Raw genomic sequence first — 21,716 nt, 5'->3', positions numbered from 1 at the left:
TACCTCCTGGGTTCAAGGGATTTTCCTGTCTCAGCCTCCTAAGTAGCTGGAATTACAGGCGCCCACCACCACGCCCAGCTAATTTTTATATTTTTAGTAGAGATGGGGTTTTGCCACGTTGGTCAAGCTGGTCTCCAACTCCTGGCCTCAAATGATCAGCCCCCCTCGGGTTCACAAAGTGCTGGGATTACAAGCATGAGTCGCCACGCCCAGCCCAACCACCTTATCTTAACACATGCCACTGATGAGGCTGTAACTAAGTAGAGAATAAATGTGGGTCAACCCGACTCTGGAACAACAAACTTCAGATTTGTTGCTGAAGCTGAAATTAGTATGTGCAATAGTGCACAACAACTATGCAGAAGATTCTAGACTAGGTATACATTCTTTTAAAAAACTCAGCTTAACCCCTAAGAGGACCCAAGAAGGTATGTAGTTCTTTTATTTCTCTGCCAATCCAGAATTATATTTGTCTCTCCTACTTTTGATAAAGATGTATCAAAATAGGTTTCTGTTTCTCTCTCTCTTCCCATTGACCCTCTAGAATGCTTTAGGAAGAACCTTGTCTGAGCTACATGCCAACTGTGGCTCCCTCCGGTCATTCAGCACACATACGAGAGCCTACTATGTGTCAGCAGGCTTAATGCTGCTTCCAGGCTTAAAGCTTCCCCAAACTTAGGCTGTGCGACAGGCTGGGGCAGCTTGGCACTCCCATGCTCAGCATGCAGGGACTTCCCATCTGTGTACTAGACAGAAAACGTGGAGCCATGGCAAAAACCCATCTCTACTAAAAATACAAAAATTAGCTAGGCGTGGTGGTACCTGCCTATAATCCCAGCTACACAGGAGACTGAGTCAGGAGAATCACTTGAACCTGCGATGTGGAGGCTACAGCGAGCAGAGAATATGCCACTACACTCTAGCCAACGCAACAGAACAACATTAAGCCGCTAATTAATTAATCAAATAAAATCGGGGAAATATCAAGGTTTCAAGATAGAAACAAGGCCAAATCCATGTGCTTTTTCTCAAAGCCCAAGTCTGTGCATAAAATATCTCCTTTCTCAAATGTGTATTCACTCAGAATGCCTTTCCTCTGTTACCCCACAGGAGTCCTAAGGAAATGTGGATGAAGCTGCAAAGCAGCTGCGGAGACACAGGGCAGCCCCCCGCCACTAGGCGCACCTGGCGGTCAGGCGCCAGCACAGGCAGTCAGCAGGAAGGGCCCCTTATTCCTTTGGAAATCCGTCTGCACTGAGACCCTAAGAGACCAGGACCTTGACAACACAGGGCATCTATAAGGCTCTCTGACCCTCAGAAAAAGGCTCCTCCCTCCATCCTCCTCCACCCATCCTGTACTAGAGAGAGAACCATGTAAGCCAACCTGCTGACAATCACTGAGCAGCTTGGGGGCTGGGGTTGTGGAGGGTGAGACGTGGGTCTTCTCTTGTAAGGTATGGGCTGTCAGGCTGCAGGAGCCCCTGGGAGATGTCTAAAGTGGGCCAAGAGGACTCTGAGGCAGAGGAGGGCTCAAGCTAGAATCAGAGGGATGAAAAGTCAAATAAATTACACAGAAGTGGTCCTAGTGGGAGCCAAGGGAAAAGAGCAGGAAAAGGGGTGAGTAGGCGGGAGCGGGGGAAAGAGGAAGGCCAAAGAGGGTCTGAAAAGCCAGCCAGACAGGGGAGTTCAGAACCAGCAAGGCCACGGGGGACCAGCGTTCCCTGCTGAGGACACCTGCCTCTGGACAGCCGCTATTCATCTTTATAAGCCAGCAAAAAGAGCCCACCTTGTGGGAAACGGAGTTTCCATTTACTACACCACTTTAATTCAATTCTCCTCCAGCATCTTCGGCCAGTCAAAACAGTTTGTAATTAGATTTAATGAAGCCCATCACTCTCCAACCACCCACACCCCCACAAAAAATAGCCGAATACACTTTTTTTTTATCCCACCATTCCCAACTTTGAGACTGATCTTTTCCGTTTTTAGATTTCAGAATCTATCACCTTTTTTCTTTTCTGCTTCCCTTCCTCTGTTCCCTCTGTGGGCATCTCCTTAGTCGCTCTGCCCTCCTGGATTCTGTGGCTATGATATGGGGATCCCTGGCCCAGGGCCTCCCCTGCCCCTTGTGAGGGCTGAGCCCAGTGACTCCCACACCTGGCAACTCCCTCGCCTGGCAACTCCAACCAGCCCAATCAACTGGGGGCAACAATGCACTCCAACCCTCCCTGCTCCCGGGGGAGCTACAGGCAGCTCCACACCATGTCCATAAGTCCTGCTGGAGTGGCCACACATGGCAATCCTGACTAATCGGCAATCTGAGGCTCACCCAGCTCGTGACCCCAAGGACACCTTTCTGCAGCCATTATCTGGGAAGGGAAGTGAAAAGAGACCAACCAAAGAGAGCCAGGGAGTGAGCCTGCAGAGACTGTTTTCCTCAGCTTTCAAATCTAGGCTCTCCTGGCAGGGCTTCAAGTAGACTGAGTCATTACCTGTTTATACCCACAGGCCCACATCTCCATGACAAACACTATAAATGAGAGCTGGCTGGGAACTGGGAGGCAAGGTGCCTTTCACTTTTCAAGAAAGCTGCTGAACCTGCAGTCAACTGCTTGGCCCAGATGCCTGCAGCCCCACCACAGGGCCGGCCCCATGCACCTGCAGGCACCCTGGCAGCTCAGCCCTGGCCAACGACGGGCCGTTTTTAGCCTTTCCTCTCCCCTCTTCTTTCTGATAGTTCCCAGAGTAGAAGACAGAAGGGGAGTGTCTTGCAGAATCTCCCAGAATTCTGGAGTGTAAGTGAAGGCTGCCAACTTGATGGCTTTTCTCTAAAACCAGTTCTCTTCTCACAAGAGTTTTGGTGCTAAGGACCTTCAATGTATTCTTTCCTCCCTTCTACCCAAAACCAAAACACCCCATCTGGAAGTGAAGCTGTGCCAGGCTACCAGTAGATTTGTGAGGAATCACCTGAAATCCCAGTGCTATGGGGCTGGTCAGAACAGCTGCTAGCAGGCCTCCACCTCCCGCAACTACACAGTTGCACTCACACGTCCATGTACCCCATGCACACAGGGTGAGGGGCAGAAGCTTTAATTGGTCCTCCTATGAGTCGTCCAGCAACTCATGCAACCCAGGCTTGTTGCTTCAGGTCTTCCTGCAACTGCGACTTTTCCATTTTTAACAGATAACTTTATAAGCTGCACTAAAAGGACTCAGATACAGGAGAGAATGGCACCTGCTGGACTGGGCTATCTTACTTTTAAAACAGATGCTCCTAAGATGGAGCCAGAGAGACCATTATGGGAAGCCTGGGGCCAAGAGGGCCAGAGTCCAAACCCCAAAGGACACTGCCCCAAGTGTGCCCTTTCACAGGGGGCAATGAGCACCCCCCCACCCTCCATCTCTCAAACTGTCAGATTATCAGAGGTGACACAAAACCATGTGAAATTCCTTGGAATCTTAACCAAAAACATCAAGAGCATTTGTGTTTGATTTTACCAAACTTGTGACTACACGTGATCTGTTTCAAACAAATGCACACAGCAGGAAGGGGCTTTGAATTCTTTCTGAGTACATCAAACCCTCAGCATGCTGCTGCTCACAGGCCATGAATGAAGAGACACTCTCGCCCCCACACATTGAGAAAACACAGAGGACAGTGCATGGATTTATATTACTGCTGAACACTAAATTTAGAGCTTTGAATGATCTTAGTGGCATATCATCCAGCCCGAGTATGGAAGATTAAAGCTCAGAAAAATCATGTTTGAATGTCAGTATTTGTCTTTTTGCAACTTATTTCACCCAACATAATGTGCTCATGATTCTTCCATGTGGTAGCATGTGTCAGGATTTCCTTCCTTTTCAAGGCTGAGTAATATTCCATTGTGCAGCTCACATTTTAGTGATGGCTTCATTTCTTGCTAGACAGTCAGGCTGCTTCCACCTTTTAGGGATAGTGAATAATGCTGCTGCGACGTGGGTGTACAAATAGTTCCGAGCCCGTGCTTTCACATCTTTAGTGTATATACCCAGAAGTGGAACTGCTGGATCCTAGGATAATTTTACCTTTAATTACTTTTGCACCAAAATAAAAAATAACTAGTGGTTCTTAAAAAATTAAAAATAAAAACTTTGGATAATAAAGTTGAGCTTCCTTAAAGTAACAAATAATTCAAACAACTACCTCACAAGTCTGTAGGATTAGTATCAATTTGTGGCAAACAAACCACACGCTGTACTGGCTATACCATCAGTGAGGCATATTTCTGATGATAAAGTGGTACCAAAAATAGGTCCAGCTGTCCTGAAAACTTTTTCTACAAAGTAATTGCCTATGAAAAGACAAAATGTCTAATGTTCACTAGCAAAGCACAGCATTCCACAGATTTCTATTATGCAGCTACCCATACTACATTTTCTAAAAGTATTTTTTATGAACATCAATTTTGAAATGATATCTGAAAAAGAGGTAAACTAAATCCAGAAATCAAAGTCCACTGAGTAACTGAAATGAAGGATCATTACTTCTGTCATATCTCTGTTAAGATTAACAACACAAGAAAATCTGAATTATGCCACAGAGAAATTTAAATCTAACATAATCAAGGCTAACAAAAGCACGTGCACATGAGGGCTGGGCATAGCTCATGGGTCCCCTGTGCAGGCTGCTGACACTCTAGAACAGGCACCCTCACCTCTTGGTGATCTGGCTCGGCTCCTGCAGATCAGGGTCGAGGTCAAAGACCTCATTATCCAGCAGCCTTCGCAGCGTCACGTCGGCCAGCTGCTCCATGACCTTAAACACTTCATCCAGGTTCAGGAACATGGAGAAGTCGCGCTCCTTATTCTGTGTGGTGATTCGGATGGTATCCGTCAGAAAGACATTGGACGTTCTTTCTAATTTCTGGATATCAACCCACGGAACTACAAGTTTAACTATAAGAGAAAAGGGTGAAACATGTATTATACCACAAAATTTGAGCCAAATTTGAGCATGTCAGCAAGCAAATATCCAAAGTTTTCCTTAGGCCAATGTGCAAATGCCTTTTAAAAAAATCTTTTAAGTTCAGGGGTACATGCGTAGGTTTGTAATATAGGTAAACTCATGTCACGGGGGTATGCTGTACAGATTATTTCATCATCCAGGTGTTAAGCCTGGTAACCATTAGTTATTTTTTCTAATCTTCTCCCTCCTCCCACCCTCCCCCCTCAAGTAAGCGCCTGTGTCAGTTCTTCCCCTCTATGTGTCCACGGATTGTCATCATTTTAGCTCCCACTTATAAGTGAGAACATGCAGTATTTGGTTTTCTGTTCCTAGTTTCCTAAGCATAATGGCCTCCAGCTCCATCCATGTTCCTGCAAAGGACATGATCTCATTCTTTTTTATGGTGGCACAGTATGCCATGGTGTATATGTACCACATTTTCTTTAACCAGTCTACCAACGATGGGCATTTAGGTTGATTCCATGTCTTTGCTATTGTGAATAGTGCTGCAATGAACATACGCGTGTATGTGTCTTCATGGTAGAACGATTTATATTCCTTTGGATATACACCTGGTAATGGGATCGCTGGATTGAATGGTAGTTCTATTTTTAGTTCTTTGAAGAATCACCACACTCCTTTCCACAATGGTTGAGCTAATTTACAATCCCACCAGCAATACCATTCTGGACATAGAAAAAGGCAAAGATTTTATGCCAAAGACACCAAAAGCAATTCCAACAGATGCAAAAATTGACAAATGGGGTCTAATTAAGTGAAACAGCTTTTGCACAGAAAAAAAACAAAACAAAACCAAAAAACCATCAATATAATAAACAGCCTACAGAATAGGAGAAATTTTTTGCAAACTATGCATCTCACAAAGGTCTAATATCCAGCATCTATAAGGAACTTAAACAAATTTACAAGAAAAAAGCAAACCACCCCACTAAAAAGTGGGCAAAGGACATGAACAGACACTTTTCAAAAGAAGACATACATGCGGCCAACAAGCATATGTAAAAAAGCTCAACATCACTGATCATTAGAGAAATGCAAATCAAAACCATAATGAGATGCTACCTCACACCAGCCAGAATGGCCATTATTAAAAAGTCAAAAAGTAACAGATGCTGGCAAGGCTGTGGAGAAAAGGGAACACTTATATACTGCTGGTGTAAACACCTTTAAACCAGACGAGGAAAGAAGAGCACAGACCACTTGCCAGCTGTTGGTCAAAACCCAACTCATGTTCTAATGGCTTTCTTAAAGATACAAGTAAAACTTCCCAAGTTGCTGGCTACTGTTTGTTTCAAAGGAACACTATTCTGAAATACCAAGTTAACAATGTATATCTTTCTCAAGAAGATTTAAACTTCAACAGTTATGCAAAAGTTTCTGAATCTACATAAATTCTGGTTTCAAATAATATGGGGACCAGGGAAGGCTTTCTGGAGCTGACAAACTCTAAACTGAGTTTTGAAGGATGAATAGGAGTTTCCAACAGGTTATGTACAGAGAAAGGAGAGAAAGCCAGGTGTACTTTGAAAAGCATTTCAGAAAGAAGGAAGACAGGGATGGCCAAAGTTAGGTCAGAGCACACTCCAAGGTACAGAAGGGTTGTGCAGATAGGGTGTGTATCCTAGAGCATCAGAACCAAGGCTGGTGAGCTGGAAAGAGAAGGGAACACCACATGCCAGAGGCCAGCCACAGGAGACACTCAAGAAGAGCCCCTATAACTGGTTCAACTTGAAATGTAAATAAAGAAAGAAGAAAAATTACACACTCACATATGCAGCATCCATACTACTCAACATGAGCACTTGAAACAATACTTGGTTCTGGAAGAAGTTTCCGCGGGAATGACTTTTTAAACATTCAGTATACAATTGACACTTGTGCCTTCTCATATGTGAGCAGTGACTCACTGCATGAATCTCAAGGGGATAAGTGAAGAATTCCCCTTCTGTAAGCGACTGCATATCCAGCCAGTCTTCCAAGGGGCAGTCCTGACCTTCAGGGCTGGGAATTTTTGTTAAGTAGTAGAAATATGTTATACACGTTGAGAAATATTCAGCTATCAGGGATGACACTCTGTTTTCAAAACACAATCTATAGCAATTGAAATCCTTTTGTGGTTAAGTAGAAAAAGTGAATTCTCCAGATCTAATCCCTTGATAGCAGTAACATATGTAAGGAATCAAGTGTCACCTGGTGTCATCTCCACCATTTATTTAAATCTGTTCAGCTCTTCCTGTTAAAGGCCTTTCCTGGGAGCCTCACTGAGTCCCCAGGGCCAACTTTATGTGAAAGAGCTTGCCAGGCCTCACTTACGTTCCTTGCCCAGGAAGAAGGAGTAGAAGCAGAGATGGTTGATGCTGAGGTACAGCCAGCCCTGGCGGGGCACCCTGCCCTTCCAACAGCAGCAGGAGTAGTAGGTGACCAGCTTCTCCGCCTCAGGGAAGTTGAACCTGGCCTCGAACTTCACCAGGGCTTCTCGGAACTTCTCGGGTTCTTCTTCCTGCTCGGCGAGCCTGCTGCTGGTCTCCTCGGCTATCAGAGCCTGACACACACAAAGATGACAGTTCCTGCTCAGTGAGCCAGCAATGGGAAGGCAGGGGTGCAAGAGACAGGAAGCAGGAGGGACTGAGGCGCATAGGCCCCTGAGAAGTGTGCGTTGCTTCAACGACAGACACACCTGACGAGGAGAATAGCTCAGCCGTGTTATCTATCAGCCACCCAGACACACGGCTGCAACAGAAAAAAAAGGAATGGAGTCGGGGTCAGAAAACCCAAGAATCAGTCTCTCACTCGGCCACTTACCAACCATGACCCTCTGGGCAAATCATTTGACTTCTAATCCCAGTTCTCAAACAAGCAATCATTTTCTAAATCCTCCCTACAGGGATATGAGTATTAAAAGACTGGTTCAAGCCTGTGAACTTGCTGTATCAATCCCAAAGAACTACCTAAGTTTGAGATAAAATTTAGTCCTTTAAGGGTCCAGGTATGGTGACTCACACCTGTAATCCCAGCACTTTGGGAGGCTGAGGTGGGCAGATCACTTTAGGCCAGGAGTTCAAGACCAGTCTGGACAACATGGCAAAACCCCATCTCTACTAAAACTACAAAAAATTAGCCGGGCGTAGTTGTGCGCCCCTGTAATCCCAGCTGCTTGAGAGGCTGAGGCACAAGAATCACTTAAACCCCAGAGGCAGAGGTTGCAGTGAGCCGAGATCGTGCCACCGCGCTCCAACCTGGATGACAGAGTGAGACCCTGCCTCAAAAAGTCTGTTGAGAAAAACTCATGAAGGTCTTCCTCATTTGGTTCAAAAATGTTGGTATTTAAGGCTACTACATGCCTGACTGTGGCTCACTCTGTAGTCTTAAATGGACACTGGCCAAGGTTCCCAAGGTCATAAATAACCTCCAGAGCCCTCAAGTCTATGGGAAAAGAAAGCATCTAAATCTACAGATTTTTTGCCAAAAATGAGTAACAACTAGTATCCTTCATAATCTGGGGTGGTGGTAGAAGGGCCTAGAATTCAAGCTTGTGGCCTATTTGTTCTTAATTAACAACTCATTTCTAAGATCAGGAATCTAATTTCCCATCCCTGGGAGCTCACTGCAAAATCCTTCCCTGAGAATATCTTCTTAGTACCTCCACATGAGCAGCTATTTAGGAACTCCTGGGCCCCAGGCCTCACATATGCTATTTGATTGTAAAAATATATTTATAATTCAAGTCCCAGCTACTCAGGGGGCTGAGGCAGGAAAATTATGTAAGCCCAAAAGTTTGAGGCTACAGTGCACTATGATGGTACCTGTGAATAGCCATAGCACTCCAGCCTAGGCAACACAGCAAGATCCCATCTCTAAATATATATATATATATATATATATATATATATATATGACATTTATTTTTATTAACATTTCCCCTTTTATAGTAGGTATGTCTCATGAAAAGCTATGTCCTTCAAGACAAGACTACTTTTGGGGTATTGTTGTTAAACACTGCACTATTATATAAGCTATTTTCAAAATTAAACCCGAGCATTGACATTAAAATAACAATATAATTTAAAATTATTTTTAAAAGAAATCCGGAGGCTGGTGAAATTTCATGTGATTTTCATTTTCTTTATTTCCCACATTTTATTTAACAAGACATTATACATTAATGAAATTCTAGTTAAGAGAGATGGGTATTTTTGAAAGGCATATCTAATATATAATGAGTGCTGAGTCTCCCCTTGCCCTGGAAATGAGGCGTGGAGGGGTCTTCATGAAGGCTCCAGAGCAGACAGGCGGCAGGCACAGCTGCAGAGTAGGAGTCAGTGGCTCCTGGTGCAGGCATGAGGGTGGCCGTGTAGACCCCTGCCTTTCTTGGGGTATGGTTTCTGGTTACAGGCACAGCTTGAAACAGGTATTTTTTTTTTAACCATATATCTTTTTTATTATTAAGTCATAAAAAGGTATCAAAATTAAAAGCAAAAGTTGCAGGGTAAGACTTAACAAAACTACTAGGAGGTTTGTTAAAGGAAGTGAAAATGGGACTAGGCACAGGGCAGTATCAATTAATGAACATGGGAAGGACAAGGATGGGGAAAACAGTGAGCATGTGCCGAAGATACTAGGGGAGAGGACGTGGGGGAAAATTCCATCTTAGACAAGCACCTAGGTAAAGAAATAACAGGATAAGATTTCTAAACCTCACTATGTGCTTAAGAGTCATCCTCGCCATTGGCGCTGTCTCTGTCATCCTCTCCTTCCTCGGCCTCTTTTTCATCATCCTTGATCAACTCCAGCTGGTCATCCCCCCCTCTCACCCCGGGGTCTTCATCATCCAGTAGGTCCCCCTCATCAGCAGTCATCTGCAACCCTTCAGACTCCATCTTCACATTAGTCCCATCTTTCTTCACAGAGCTGCTGCTCTGCTCCTCTTCTGACTTATCATCAAACAGGGATTTTGAAAAGTTTTATAGAGCCATCAAAGGCTCAGGATGTGGGTAGGAAAGCCTCAACTCCCAGATCCTTAGGATCTGGCCAGAGGAAGGGAGATCAAATATCATGCTGCGCTCCCAGGCTCAGGCCAGGCAGGCCCCTCACTTCCCAGCCCTGCCTCCTCAGGACTTACTTTTCAAGGCATTTTAGCTTCAAAGTGTCAGGGACTACAATGTCACCCCATAATATGCCACTTAGGCATACGGATTCTTTTGAGCTGAAGACAACTGAGAAATAGCAAACACCAAAGAGGCTCTCTGTCCTCCCCCGGCATTTGCCTAAAAAAACAGGACCTGTTTTTAAAGGCCATTTGTCAAGGTGTGTCCTGCTCCTGTACCAGAAAGATAACTTTGACTCAAAACAGAGCTTAAAAGAATCTACGTAACAAACCTCACTAAAATAATCCTTTAGCTTCCCTGAGTTTCCTATACAGTATGCTGCCCCAAAAGCCTAAAGGCCTTTTCCCTAGTCTTGGCACCTTTCTACAAATGCACGGTTCTTTGCCGAGACGCTATGTAAGCCCAAGTGCTAACCAACCCTGTGAGTTACTCATCACTGAGTTTCTTTTACACACATGCATGCTGTGTGTGTTCATATAAAATCTGTTTGGCTGAGCACAGTGGCTCTCATCTATAATCCCAGCACTTTGGGAAGCCAAGGCAGGAGGGTGGCTTGAGCCCAGGAGTTTAGAACCAGATTGGGCAACATAGTGAGACCTCGTCTCTACAAAAAAATTAAAAAATTAGCCAGGTGTGGTAGTGTATGCCTAGAGTCCCAGCTACACGGGAGGCTGAGGCAGGAGGATCACTTTAGCCCAGGAGGTCAAGGCTGCTGTGAGCCACGATTGCACCACTGCACTCCAGCTTGAGTGACAGAGAAAGACTGTGTCTCAAAAAAACAGCCAACAAAAATCAACTCTGCTTTTCTCTTGCTCATCTTTTGTCACTGTAATTTCCAGGGCCCCAGCCACGAAATCTAGGAGAGTCAAGGACAAGTTTCTCATTCTATAGAAACTTTTCTAAAATCATTATAGTGAAAGTTAATTTTCCTCCTCCAAATTAAGAACAGCAAAATATAAATCAAAGAACCACTACAACTTACATTAGACCAAAAAAGGTGAAGTAAGTGTGAAAAATAATGTTGAATGGGGCCTTTCTGTACCTATCCCAGTGTGAGCTGACCCAGAGAAGTGAGCCACAGTTGGCTGGGCCAGGATGAGGGCTGACCCAAGCCTACCACGGACTAGCCCTCCGCCCCAACCCTACAGGCCAGGGATAACTCCAAGAAGACTTTGCCAAGCTGGCTGGACTTGGGATGTCTTCCCTTTTCACCAGATCCCACAAGTATCCCCAGTCCCCAGAGGAAAAGAATTTGTTCCTCCAAAATCAAAAATTTGCTTTGACACCATTTACTAAAAGCCATAACACTTGAGGTATTAGAAAGCCAAGCTTTTTGCAGAAAACAAACAAAATTGAAGGGGTAGGATGTTTTACCCTAAGGTAGGAAAACTGTATCACATGCTAATGTGTTAACGTATTTAATGAGAGAGTTAAATTTAGAATGAGAAACCATCTCTCCCAGCCCGATGGGGTTTTTAAAGCACTGATTACCCATCATGTTACTGCAGTGAGGCCAGTTACATAAGACTGTAACTCACAGACGGTATTACAGATACCTCCCAAAATGTTCCTCTCTTGCCAACTCAAAACTTAATTGGCTTTAATTACATTTAATTTATATATTTTAAGAATAAACATCTACTTCTAGCAGGAGGAAAGTGCTAGGTCCAACAGAATAGTATGACAAGATGTCACAGTTGCAAAAAAAAAAGTGACAAGAGTCAAATAACATGTTGCTCTGCAAAAACACAAATCTTAACATTATTTTTTTTGCCGGGACAAAAAAAGGGCCTTCACTCCTGTAAAGGATAACAAAAACTAAGCCTGAGAATAAAGGCTTTTTGTTTTAACATGTCAGGTGTATTTTGCTAGACTGACTACAAAGTTAAGACAAATGATTAATGAAACTTATTTGGCTTTATGTACTAAGCCAAAAAGTTCAGTTAGTAGAAAAAAACTGTTAGCATGCTACAGTTTTCAGAATGTCTTAAGGAAAAAAGAAGGAAAGATGGGGAGAAACATTAAACTCAAGGGACCTACCTTTACCTTCCCTTTGACAAAACTGGCAATGTCATCTTTATTATCAAAGACGGACAAGGTGTGGAGGAGATTTTGCTCCAGCCAGTCCCAGTGCTGGTTTATTTCCTCTAATGTTGCACCTGGATTCGAATAGAAAAAGAAACAGAGATTTTAAAATGCAATGAAAGTAATTCCTAGAACATGAACTCATTTTCCAGATATTATGTATCCCTGTGTTGATGTTATTAAAACATCTGGGCTCTCATACGCTGGGCCATGGTTCGCCAGCTGAAAATGAAGGCATCCCTGTCGGGGCCATGGTGCTCCTCCCCGCAGCACTGGGATGTGCAAGCATCACTCCCACTGCCACACGGATGGGCCAGCTGGCCAAGAGAGGTACCGCTGGGACTCTTCTTTTTTTTTTTTTTTTTTTTTTTTGAGACGGAGTTTCCCTCATGTTACCCAGGCTGGAGTGCAATGGCGCGATCTCGGCTCACCGCAACCTCCGCCTCCTGGGTTCAGGCAATTCTCCTGCCTCAGCCTCCTGAGTAGCTGGGATTACAGGCACGCACCACCATGCCCAGCTAATTTTTTGTATTTTTAGTAGAGACGGGGTTTCACCATGTTGACCAGGATGGTCTCGATCTCTTGACCTCGTGATCCACCTGCCTCGGCCTCCCAAAGTGCTGGGATTACAGGCTTGAGCCACCGCGCCCGGCCGGGACTCTTCTTTGACAATCCCACCCACCCTACTAACACACAGAATTCCGACCATCTCCACTCAAATGACAGAAACATTTGTAATTATTCAGCTACTCCAGCATGGAACAAGCCCAGTGTAGCAGACCAATCCTGAGCAGCCTTGCAAAGTTCTCCCATGAAAACAAGGGTCCCTTCAAGAGGCAGCAAAGCCCAAGTCCATGGAGGAAGGAGCCTCTTGCCAGGACTCTGCTGAAGGTCCCAGGGGACGTCACTTGCACCCAACATCACTGCAACACAACAAGCAAGGGCCTAGGAAATTTACAGCTTACAAATGTATACTTCATATCATGTATAGCAATGACCTTTAAAAACATACATAAAAAGAGGTCTTATATTACATGTTAAAACAGAAACACAAAAGCATTCAATCATAGACAGCAAATTCATTTTTCAATGACACAATTTTTTTAAATCACCATATTATTAAAGCATTAAGCAAAATGCTTAGTCATTTTAGTTGTCTGTATTTCCTCTCTATTCCCATCATCTCCACTGGACAACAGGCACTTTGACACAGGGACTGTTCCCAGCTCCTCGTGAAGGGACACAGCAGATGCTCAATAAAGTCCACCGGCTGGAAGTACGCACAGTCCTGGACAACAGAAGGCATGTGGGCATCAGGGGTTTCTAGTGTAGCCAGGTTTCCAAAATGGGAAGCAGAAGATATTCTAATCACAAAGAAATTAAGGAGTGCCAGACAAACAACAGAGCTGAATCATCTAGCCAGCGTGAGAGGGATATGGTGCCTGGAGCCACACATCACTTACCCAAAAGCCAGGCATGGACTGGGCACAGTGGTTCACGCCTGCAATCCCAGCACTTTGGAAGGCTAAGGCGGGCAGATCACTTGAGGTCAGGAGTTTCAGACCAGCCTGACCAACATGGTAAAAACCTGTCTCTACTAAAAACACAAAAGTTAGCGGGGCATGATGGCAAGCACCTCTAATCCCAGCCACTCGAGAGGCTAAGGCAAGAGAATCACTTGAACCCAGGAGGCGGAGGCTGCAGTGAGCCAAGATCACACCACTGCACTCCAGCCTGGACAACAGAGCACAACTCTGTCTTTTGAAAAAAAAAAAAAGCCAGGCATGCATTTGCTTTAAGTCATCTTTCTCTCAGCATGTTATGTGCAGCCTTCCTTTCCTTGGAATTAAATATAAACACCCCACACAAGAAGGTGCCCGACGACCGGCTCTGGACTTGTGACTTTGGGGTCCATGAATATGAAAAACACCTATCTGTAGTAGGACTGCTGCTCTGAGTGGGCACTTAGGGAAGGAATAAAAAGAAGTATCTAATAGAATACTTCCTAAGGAATAATGAAAGTTTAAAACAAGCGTGCTCATTTTGTATTTTCCCACTTTTTAGGCAAAGCATTGGCCAAAGCAGTGTTCTCCGGTCCTCACTAAAGCCATTAGAGCTGGGAGGGCTGGCCCATTCTTCTCTCTGCCAGAGGTCTCTATTCACAGGCCACGACTCCCCCGGTCCCTGTACCAACAGTACTTGGCCAAGGACCCTGCCCTGCTGCCCCTCGGTCGCACCTCCCATGTCCTATTCTCCATGGATCACAGAAGCCCAAGCCCACTCAGGTGCAGCAGAAACTTCCTCTGAGGTGAGGGGTCCCGGTCCTCTTGCTATGCACCTCCTGCCCTCTGGGAGGGCTCCTGCAGTGTCAGGAAACCCCTGGCCCTTCAGGCTCCCTGTCCCTCTTAACAATCAGGAAAGCTTATTTTAAAACAAAATCAAACCCGGCTCCTCTAGGCTCCCCAGCATGACTGTCTTGAAGCTTCTGACCTTTCCCTACCTGCATTGAGGTCCAGAGCATCTGCTTGGTTCCTCAGCTGTTTATGACACACGCCATGCTGCCCTGACATAGGGGTACACCTGGTTTACCTGCTTTTAAGTCTCCCTGCCCTACTCAGTGCCCCCAGGTGGCGGCCACAAGAACATCCTCCTCATCCAGTGGGTCAGCGATGGTGCCTCTATCACATCACTAAGTTGGGCTCCACCCAAGCCAATAATCTTGCACAAGCACCTGGGTGGCCCAGAGCTCTGCTCTTCTATGATACTTTAAGACCTCGTCTTTCTAGGTCTTTACCCATTATTATCCATTACAATAAAAACCACTACTCGGAATACTGAAAAAAAAAAAAAAAAGTGAAGAATAAGCTGAAAAGAGAGCATTTTATGGTCCCTTGATCTTTTGCTATATGTTTTCATGGACTCTCTCCCTGATCGAGAAGAAGAAAAACCAAAATTTGTAGGAACAAAGAAAAACTAAAGCAGGGAGAAGACTCACTTTTGTGATACTAGGCTGTTCCAGGCACTATTCACTGATCTGTGATAAAGACTGAACGAGAAAATAGAGGCTCAAGTATTTGTCCAAAAGTTTATCAAGTGAAGGGCAAACCAGGGCACGAAATGGCTCTCTACAACCTCAAAGTATTCTGGGGTCCCAAGTCCTTCCGTAAAAAGCTATATTTGAATTCCTTTCCCCCTACCGCCTTTTTTTTTTTTTTTTTGGAGACGGAGTCTCGCTCTTGTTGCCCAGGCTGGAGTGCAGCGGCACAATCTCAGCTTACTGCAACCCCCGCCTCCCAGGTTCAAGCAATTCTCCTGCCTCAGCCTCCCGAGTAGCTAGGATTATAGGTGCATGCCACCATGCCCAGCTAATTTTTGTATTTTTATTAGAGACGGGGGTTTCACCATGTGGGTCAGGCTGGTCTTGAACTCCTGACCTCAAGTGATCCACCTGCCTCGGCCTCCCAAAGTGCTGAAATTACAGGCATGAGTGACAGTGCCTGGCTCTGTTACATTTGAATTTTTAAGTATCGTTTACATCATCTTCATCACCATCACCCTTACATGAAGTCCAGTTCTTGCTATGGCTGGGCAGTAAAAAAAATACTCGGCGCTTCCACTTGCAGCAAGCTCTCTTCTTCCATTCCCATCCTCCCAAATGCATCTTTCCGGGTGACCTGATACAGGTTTTCATTTATTTCATTTATCCTGCTATTAAACTCACAGGGGCTAACACTGTTAACTGATAACAGCTAACTACATGTGGCTTCCTCAGCTGATAACTTTAGATGACGTGAATAAATTATCATCAAGCCCCAACACAATATATTCCTATGGAATTAAAATTTGAGACAAAGTCATCAAAAAACTAGAATTTCATTCTTTAAAAAAAAAAAAAATTCTGCCTACTGGGAAGGAGCTTATCATAGAGAAAGATAATTCTAAAACAAAAACAAACCCATATCTTACAAGAGAAAATAAACCACACACTAAAAAAAAAATCTATCTCTGAGCCATAGTAAGGTTTTGTTCCAATCTACCCTGCTACTGTAAGACATAATTGTACGCTTTTCTCAGCAAAGACAATCAATATGATGAAACTTTTCCACCCTACTGGCTTCTACTTCCTAGAAAAGTTGCCAAATGGCAGGGAAATTTTCCAGACTATAATTTCCTCTGCAGGAAAGTCTTATGATGGGTTCCACAAATTCCACAAATGAATGCAAGCCGACTGCACATCCATGACCGCAAAAGATTAAAAGGGAAAGTCCTTCAGTATATGTCACATATCACAGTTCTGAAACTATACTACAGCTGTGTTTTTCAAATTACATAAAGTAGCACATCTGAAAATACCTTTTTTCAAGAAAAAATTATAATAGAAAACAGAAGACATGCAAACTCCTAATGGTAGCTACTCATTTGTAAAATATTTGTTAGAGTTATGCACACACACCTGAATATACTTCTGTCTCTAGGTCACAGTCAAAAAAAGATTGAAAGCCACTGCATTATAGACATACAAGCAGTGGGAAGAGCAGAGAAGAGAAAACAAGAAACTGAGACTGCATCATCCACTGAAGACACAGGATGATAAAAAGGCTACAAATTAACTCAGTACCACAGCAATGTTCTCACTGCTGCTGCTGCTGACTTCCCAAAACCAAGACAGGGGAGGCTGCTACTACGGCCTGAATTTTGTCTCCCCAAAATTCATGTTGAAGCTCTAGCTCCCCATGGGAGTATATTTGGAGATGGCACTTTTAAGGAGATGTTAGGTTAAATAAGGTCATTAAAGCAGGGCCCAAGTTTGGCCCTTATAAGAAGAGACACCAGGGAAATGCATCCACAGAGAAAAGGCTATGTGAGGACACAGAGAGAAGGCCGCTGTCTGCAATCCAAGGAGAAAGGCCTCACCAGAAACCAACCCTGCTGGCACCTTGATCCTGGACTTCCCAGTCTCCAGAACTGTGAGAAATAAATGCTTGTTATTTAAGCTGTTCAGTGTGTATAGGGAGCTGCAGGTGGGGTGGGGGTGGGGAGCAGCACTAGCAAACTAATGCAGCTGTCTAAAACCAAAATTTATCGTGGAGTGTCATGGAAGTTCAATTAGCAAAACTACGCCTGTCTTATTAAGGCCTCCAATTTTGGAAAAAAAAGACTTTTTCATTTTCTAAGAAAACGAAATTCCAGTAAATCTTAAACTTTAGCCCATAAGAAGTCAAAAATCAGACTTATAAATGCCTCTGCAAAACTAAAATTCAGTATTAGAAACCTCAGGTAAGACCACAAAACAAACAACACTGATGACTTAGGAGTAACCAAACAATCCACGTTCTAAGAACAACCAGAGGTGGTCAACAGATGACATTTTCTGCATGCCTGACATGTGTCGGGAATTTTGTTCCATATACCATACACATAATATCGCTTATCACCACAAAAATATTATGAGGTAACTGCCAGTATTTTAATTTTCTAGGTGAGAAGAGCAAAGTGAAGAAAATAACCAACCCGAAAGCTAGTACATATGACTCAGGCCTGGCTCTGCCCGTGACATCACCATTGATGGAAGTTCCCAGTAGCAGAGTCACACTGAAACACACACACAATATTTATTCTCTTAGGTTTTCCCCAGAGGTATTTTCGGGAACTAAAACAAGCATCTTATTGTCTATGCCTACAGCTTCTGCACGAACAATGCCACAAATAATTTGATCCAAGCTTGTTTTAAAAAGCAGCTGCTTCTCTCTGCAGAGCAAATAGCCAACTGAATTAAGGGCCTTCTCCAGCCACCTAAGTCCTCATCAACAATGAAATGGACATTCTGTGTGCATAGTTCAGATCTGTTCTTCTGAAATGACAAGACATTTCTCTACAGGCCAAACACTAACCATCTACTGTCTATATGCCTGGGCTAACAGCCATACAGACTACAAAGGAGCTAGTTAAAAGTTAATTGTCATAGCAGTGTCATTTCCAAATCTCACTCAACATTCACCCTGTACAGGGCAACTCAGGATCAAAGAATTCAAGCAAAAATTACAAACGAAGGAGAGAAAGGGTTGGAACAAAAAGCCTTCCATTTTCAGAAAGCTCACATTCTTCAAGTGAATACTGTATCATCTAATCTGTAAGTTTAAAGCAGTATCTTTACAAGAACATATAAAAGTTCAATGATCATCCCATCTTCATGACTTACAAGATTTTCAGCCATGTATATTTCTCACTAAAGAGTTTAAGAAAATAAGCTTTAAATGTTTATTTTCACAAATTTCCTTGGCTTTCTCTTTGCCTTCAAGTGAAATTAAGGAATCCTAAGAGTGACAGACAATCTCTTTGACACTAAAAGTAAAATAGCCTTTTAATTTATAATTGAAATGGTCATTAAAATGTGCTTGTATTAGTACCATTAGACACATTTTTCAGAAATAAAAGCAGGGATAGAAGACACAGAAAAACATGATCTATGACCAAATGAAAAATCTGTAAGTAGAAACAGTCAGAAATGATACAGACAACAGAATCAGTAGACCAAGACATAAAACTGCTATTATAACTATACTCTAAGGCTGGGTGCAGTCGCTTACGCCTATAATCCCAGCAGGTTGGGAGGCCAAGACAGGCAGATTATCTGAGGTCAGGAGTTTGAGACCAGCACGGTCAACATGGTAAACCCCATCTCTATTAAAAATATAAAAATTAGTTGAGTGTGATGGTGGAAGCCTGTAGTCCCAGCTACACAGGAGGCTAAGGCAAGAGAATTGCTTGAACCCCGGAAGCAGAGGTTGCAGTGAGCCAAGATCACACCACTGCACTCCAGCCTGGGTGACAGAGCAAGACTCCGTCTCAAAAAAATAAAATAAAATAAATATAAATATACTCTCTATGTTCAAATGGTAGAAGAAGGCACAAGCCCGTTAAGAAGCCAAATGGAAGATATTTATTTAAAAAAGACCCCACTAAAACCTTTATGAATGAAAAATACGCTATTTAAATAAGATTAAATCAATAAGGGGTAGAAATCAATTCTTAAAAAATGTATAGATTTAACTATTTATTGGGTGATTGAAATAATTACAGAAAAAAATAACTAATTAAACAGTGTTTTAACTACACATATGTATAGGCATACCTCAAAAATACTGTGGGTTCAGTTCCAGACCCCTTAAATTAAGCAAATATCACAATAAAGCAAGTCACACAAATTTTTTGGCTTCCTAGTGCATATAAAAGTTATATTGGCCGGGCGCAGTGGCTCACGCCTGTAATCCCAGCACTTTGGGAGGCAAAGGTGAGCGGATCACTTAAGGCCAGGAGTTTGAGACTAGCCTGGCCAACATGGTGAAACCCCATCTCTACTAAAAATACAAAAACTAGCCGGGCATGATGGTGTTTGCCTGTAATCGTAGCTACTCAGGAGGCTGAAGCAGGAGAATTGCTTGAGCCTGGGAGGTAGAAGTTTCAGTGAGCTGAGATCGAATGCCACTGCACTCTAGCCTAGGCAACACAGCAAGACTATGTCTCAAAAAAAAAAAAAGGTATATTGACACTAGACTGTAGTCTATTAGGTGTGCAATCACATTATTATGAATCCTCCATCTCCTCTCTCCTGCTATTTCTGGTGGCCTCTGGCCACGTATTTGTATGATGGAGATACAGCCAGTGGCTATGGAAGGAAGGTGCTTTCTGGCTGGCAGAGTGTTTACGACTTTAGTTCTTACTCCAAAAGCACCTTGCTAAATCTAAACAACCAGCTGTCTCTAAACAACCTGGCTTGGTCTCACGCACGTTATTAAAATAATGAATCTTCCTCTCTTATAAGGTGGACCTACAGCCACGACAATCTACTGTACTGGCCTTTAATTTCATTCCAAATACTGCATGGGAAGAGTAAAATGTTCCCTCTTTGAGAGCCCGGGTGACAATCACAGATGAACAAGCTTGAAGAACACAGTTTTCACAAACCGTCACAGGTATATTGAGATTAGGGACAGGCATACCTTGGAGATACTGTGGGTTTGGTTCCAGACCACTGCAATAAAGCAAATATCACAATTAAGTGAGTCACTTACAAGTTTTTAAATTTCCCAGTGCACATAAAAATTATGTTCACAGTATGCTGTAGTCCATTAAGTGTGTGGTGGCATTATGTCTTTTAAAAAGTATATACTTTAACTAGAGATTACTTTATTGCTTAAAAAAATGTTCATGATTATCTGAGCCTTCAGTGAGTTGCAATCTTTTTGCTGGTGGAGGGTGTCTTGCCTCAATGTAGACGGCTGCTGACTGATCAGTATGCTGGTTGCTGAAAGTTGGGGTGGCTTTAACAATTTCTCAACATAAGACAACAGTGAAGTTTCTTACATAATTGACCTCCCTTTCTTGAAGATGCTGGTGATGGCATTTTGCCCACAGTGGAACTTCTTTCAGATTTGGAGTTAATTCTCTCAAACTGCTGCTTTATGAACTAAGGTTTATGAAATACTCTAAATCCTTTGTTGTCATTCCAACAATGTTTAAAGCATTCAACAATGAACAGCCTCTTCATCAGGAATAGATTCCCTCTAGAGAAGTCACTTCCTTTGGTCATCCATGAAAAGCAACTCCTCATCCACTGCAGTTTAATGAAATTGCAGCACTTCAGTCCCATCTTCAGGCTCTACTTCTAATTCCAGTGCTCTTGCTGTTTCCACCACATCTGCAGTGACTCCTTCCACTGAAACCTTAAACCCCTCAAAGTCACCCATGAGGGTCAGAATCAACTTCTTCCAAACTCCTATTAATGCTGGTATTTTGACCTCCTTTCAAGAACCAGAAATGTGCATAAGAGCATCTAAAATGGCAAATCCCGATCATGACCTGCAGCAGCAGCTGAGACACCTGGGAAGGAATGCATCTTTTCTTCTGTAGGCTTGAGTCGAGACCTCTTGGTCACCTTGGTAATACCAGGTTGGATGTCCAAAGTTGCAGAAAAAAGACCAGAACTTTCAGGAATAAACTTACTGTATCAGGCAAAAGTGAAGTCAATGTTCCAGGAAGTTCTTCCAAAAAAAAGGCAGCTGTCTCTAGAAAATGTAATCACAGCAGTGGTGTGTAAACCCAAATTTTATCCTTAAAATCTCTGACTCTGGAAAAACTAGAGAAAATGCACCAAGCAGCAAAGGATACAATTAGCCAACAAGAAATGGAAGAAAAGGAACAATGGTAAATAGCCCATTGGATGACAACTCAGCACTTTAGGGAACAATCAGCCTTATCTACCATTTAACAATAAAGGGACTTAGCTGGGTGCGGTGGCTCATGCCTGTAATCCCAGCACTTCAACCAGGTGGATCCCCTAAGGTCAGGAGTTCGAGACCAACCTGGCCAACATGATGAAACCTTGTCTTTACTAAAAATACAAAATTTAGCGGGGTGGGGTGTGGGTGCCTATAATCCTTCCTACCTACCTACTCAGGAGGCTGAGGCAGGAGAATCACTTGAACCCAAGAGGCAAAGGCTGCAGTGAGTGAAGATTG

At 43.5% G+C, this 21,716-nt stretch overlaps 1 protein-coding gene across 3 annotated transcripts in view; it reads right to left on the bottom strand.

Annotated features, from left to right (window-relative positions):
* Nucleotides 1-21,716, bottom strand: part of TBC1D8 (TBC1 domain family member 8) — a 134,121-nt gene that overhangs the window by 33,897 nt on the left and 78,508 nt on the right. For 2 of the 3 annotated variants that reach the window (XM_017547917.2, XM_017547918.2), the window contains exons 3-5: nt 12,154-12,272; nt 7,322-7,550; nt 4,698-4,938 (exon numbers count right to left, since the gene is read on the bottom strand). In XM_017547917.2, the coding sequence (XP_017403406.1) occupies nt 4,698-4,938; nt 7,322-7,550; nt 12,154-12,272 (589 nt within the window). Of the gene's footprint in view, nt 1-4,697; nt 4,939-7,321; nt 7,551-12,153; nt 12,273-20,198; nt 20,218-21,716 lie in introns of those variants that run through there. The other variant, XM_037745511.1, reaches the window with a different exon arrangement.

The sequence above is a fragment of the Cebus imitator genome, unplaced genomic scaffold (genome assembly GCF_001604975.1).
Source record: "Cebus imitator isolate Cc_AM_T3 unplaced genomic scaffold, Cebus_imitator-1.0 Scaffold202, whole genome shotgun sequence".
NCBI classification, from domain to species: domain Eukaryota; kingdom Metazoa; phylum Chordata; class Mammalia; order Primates; family Cebidae; genus Cebus; species Cebus imitator.
The sequence above is the reverse complement of the archived record's forward strand: the minus strand, read 5'-3'. Positions and strand labels throughout refer to the sequence as shown.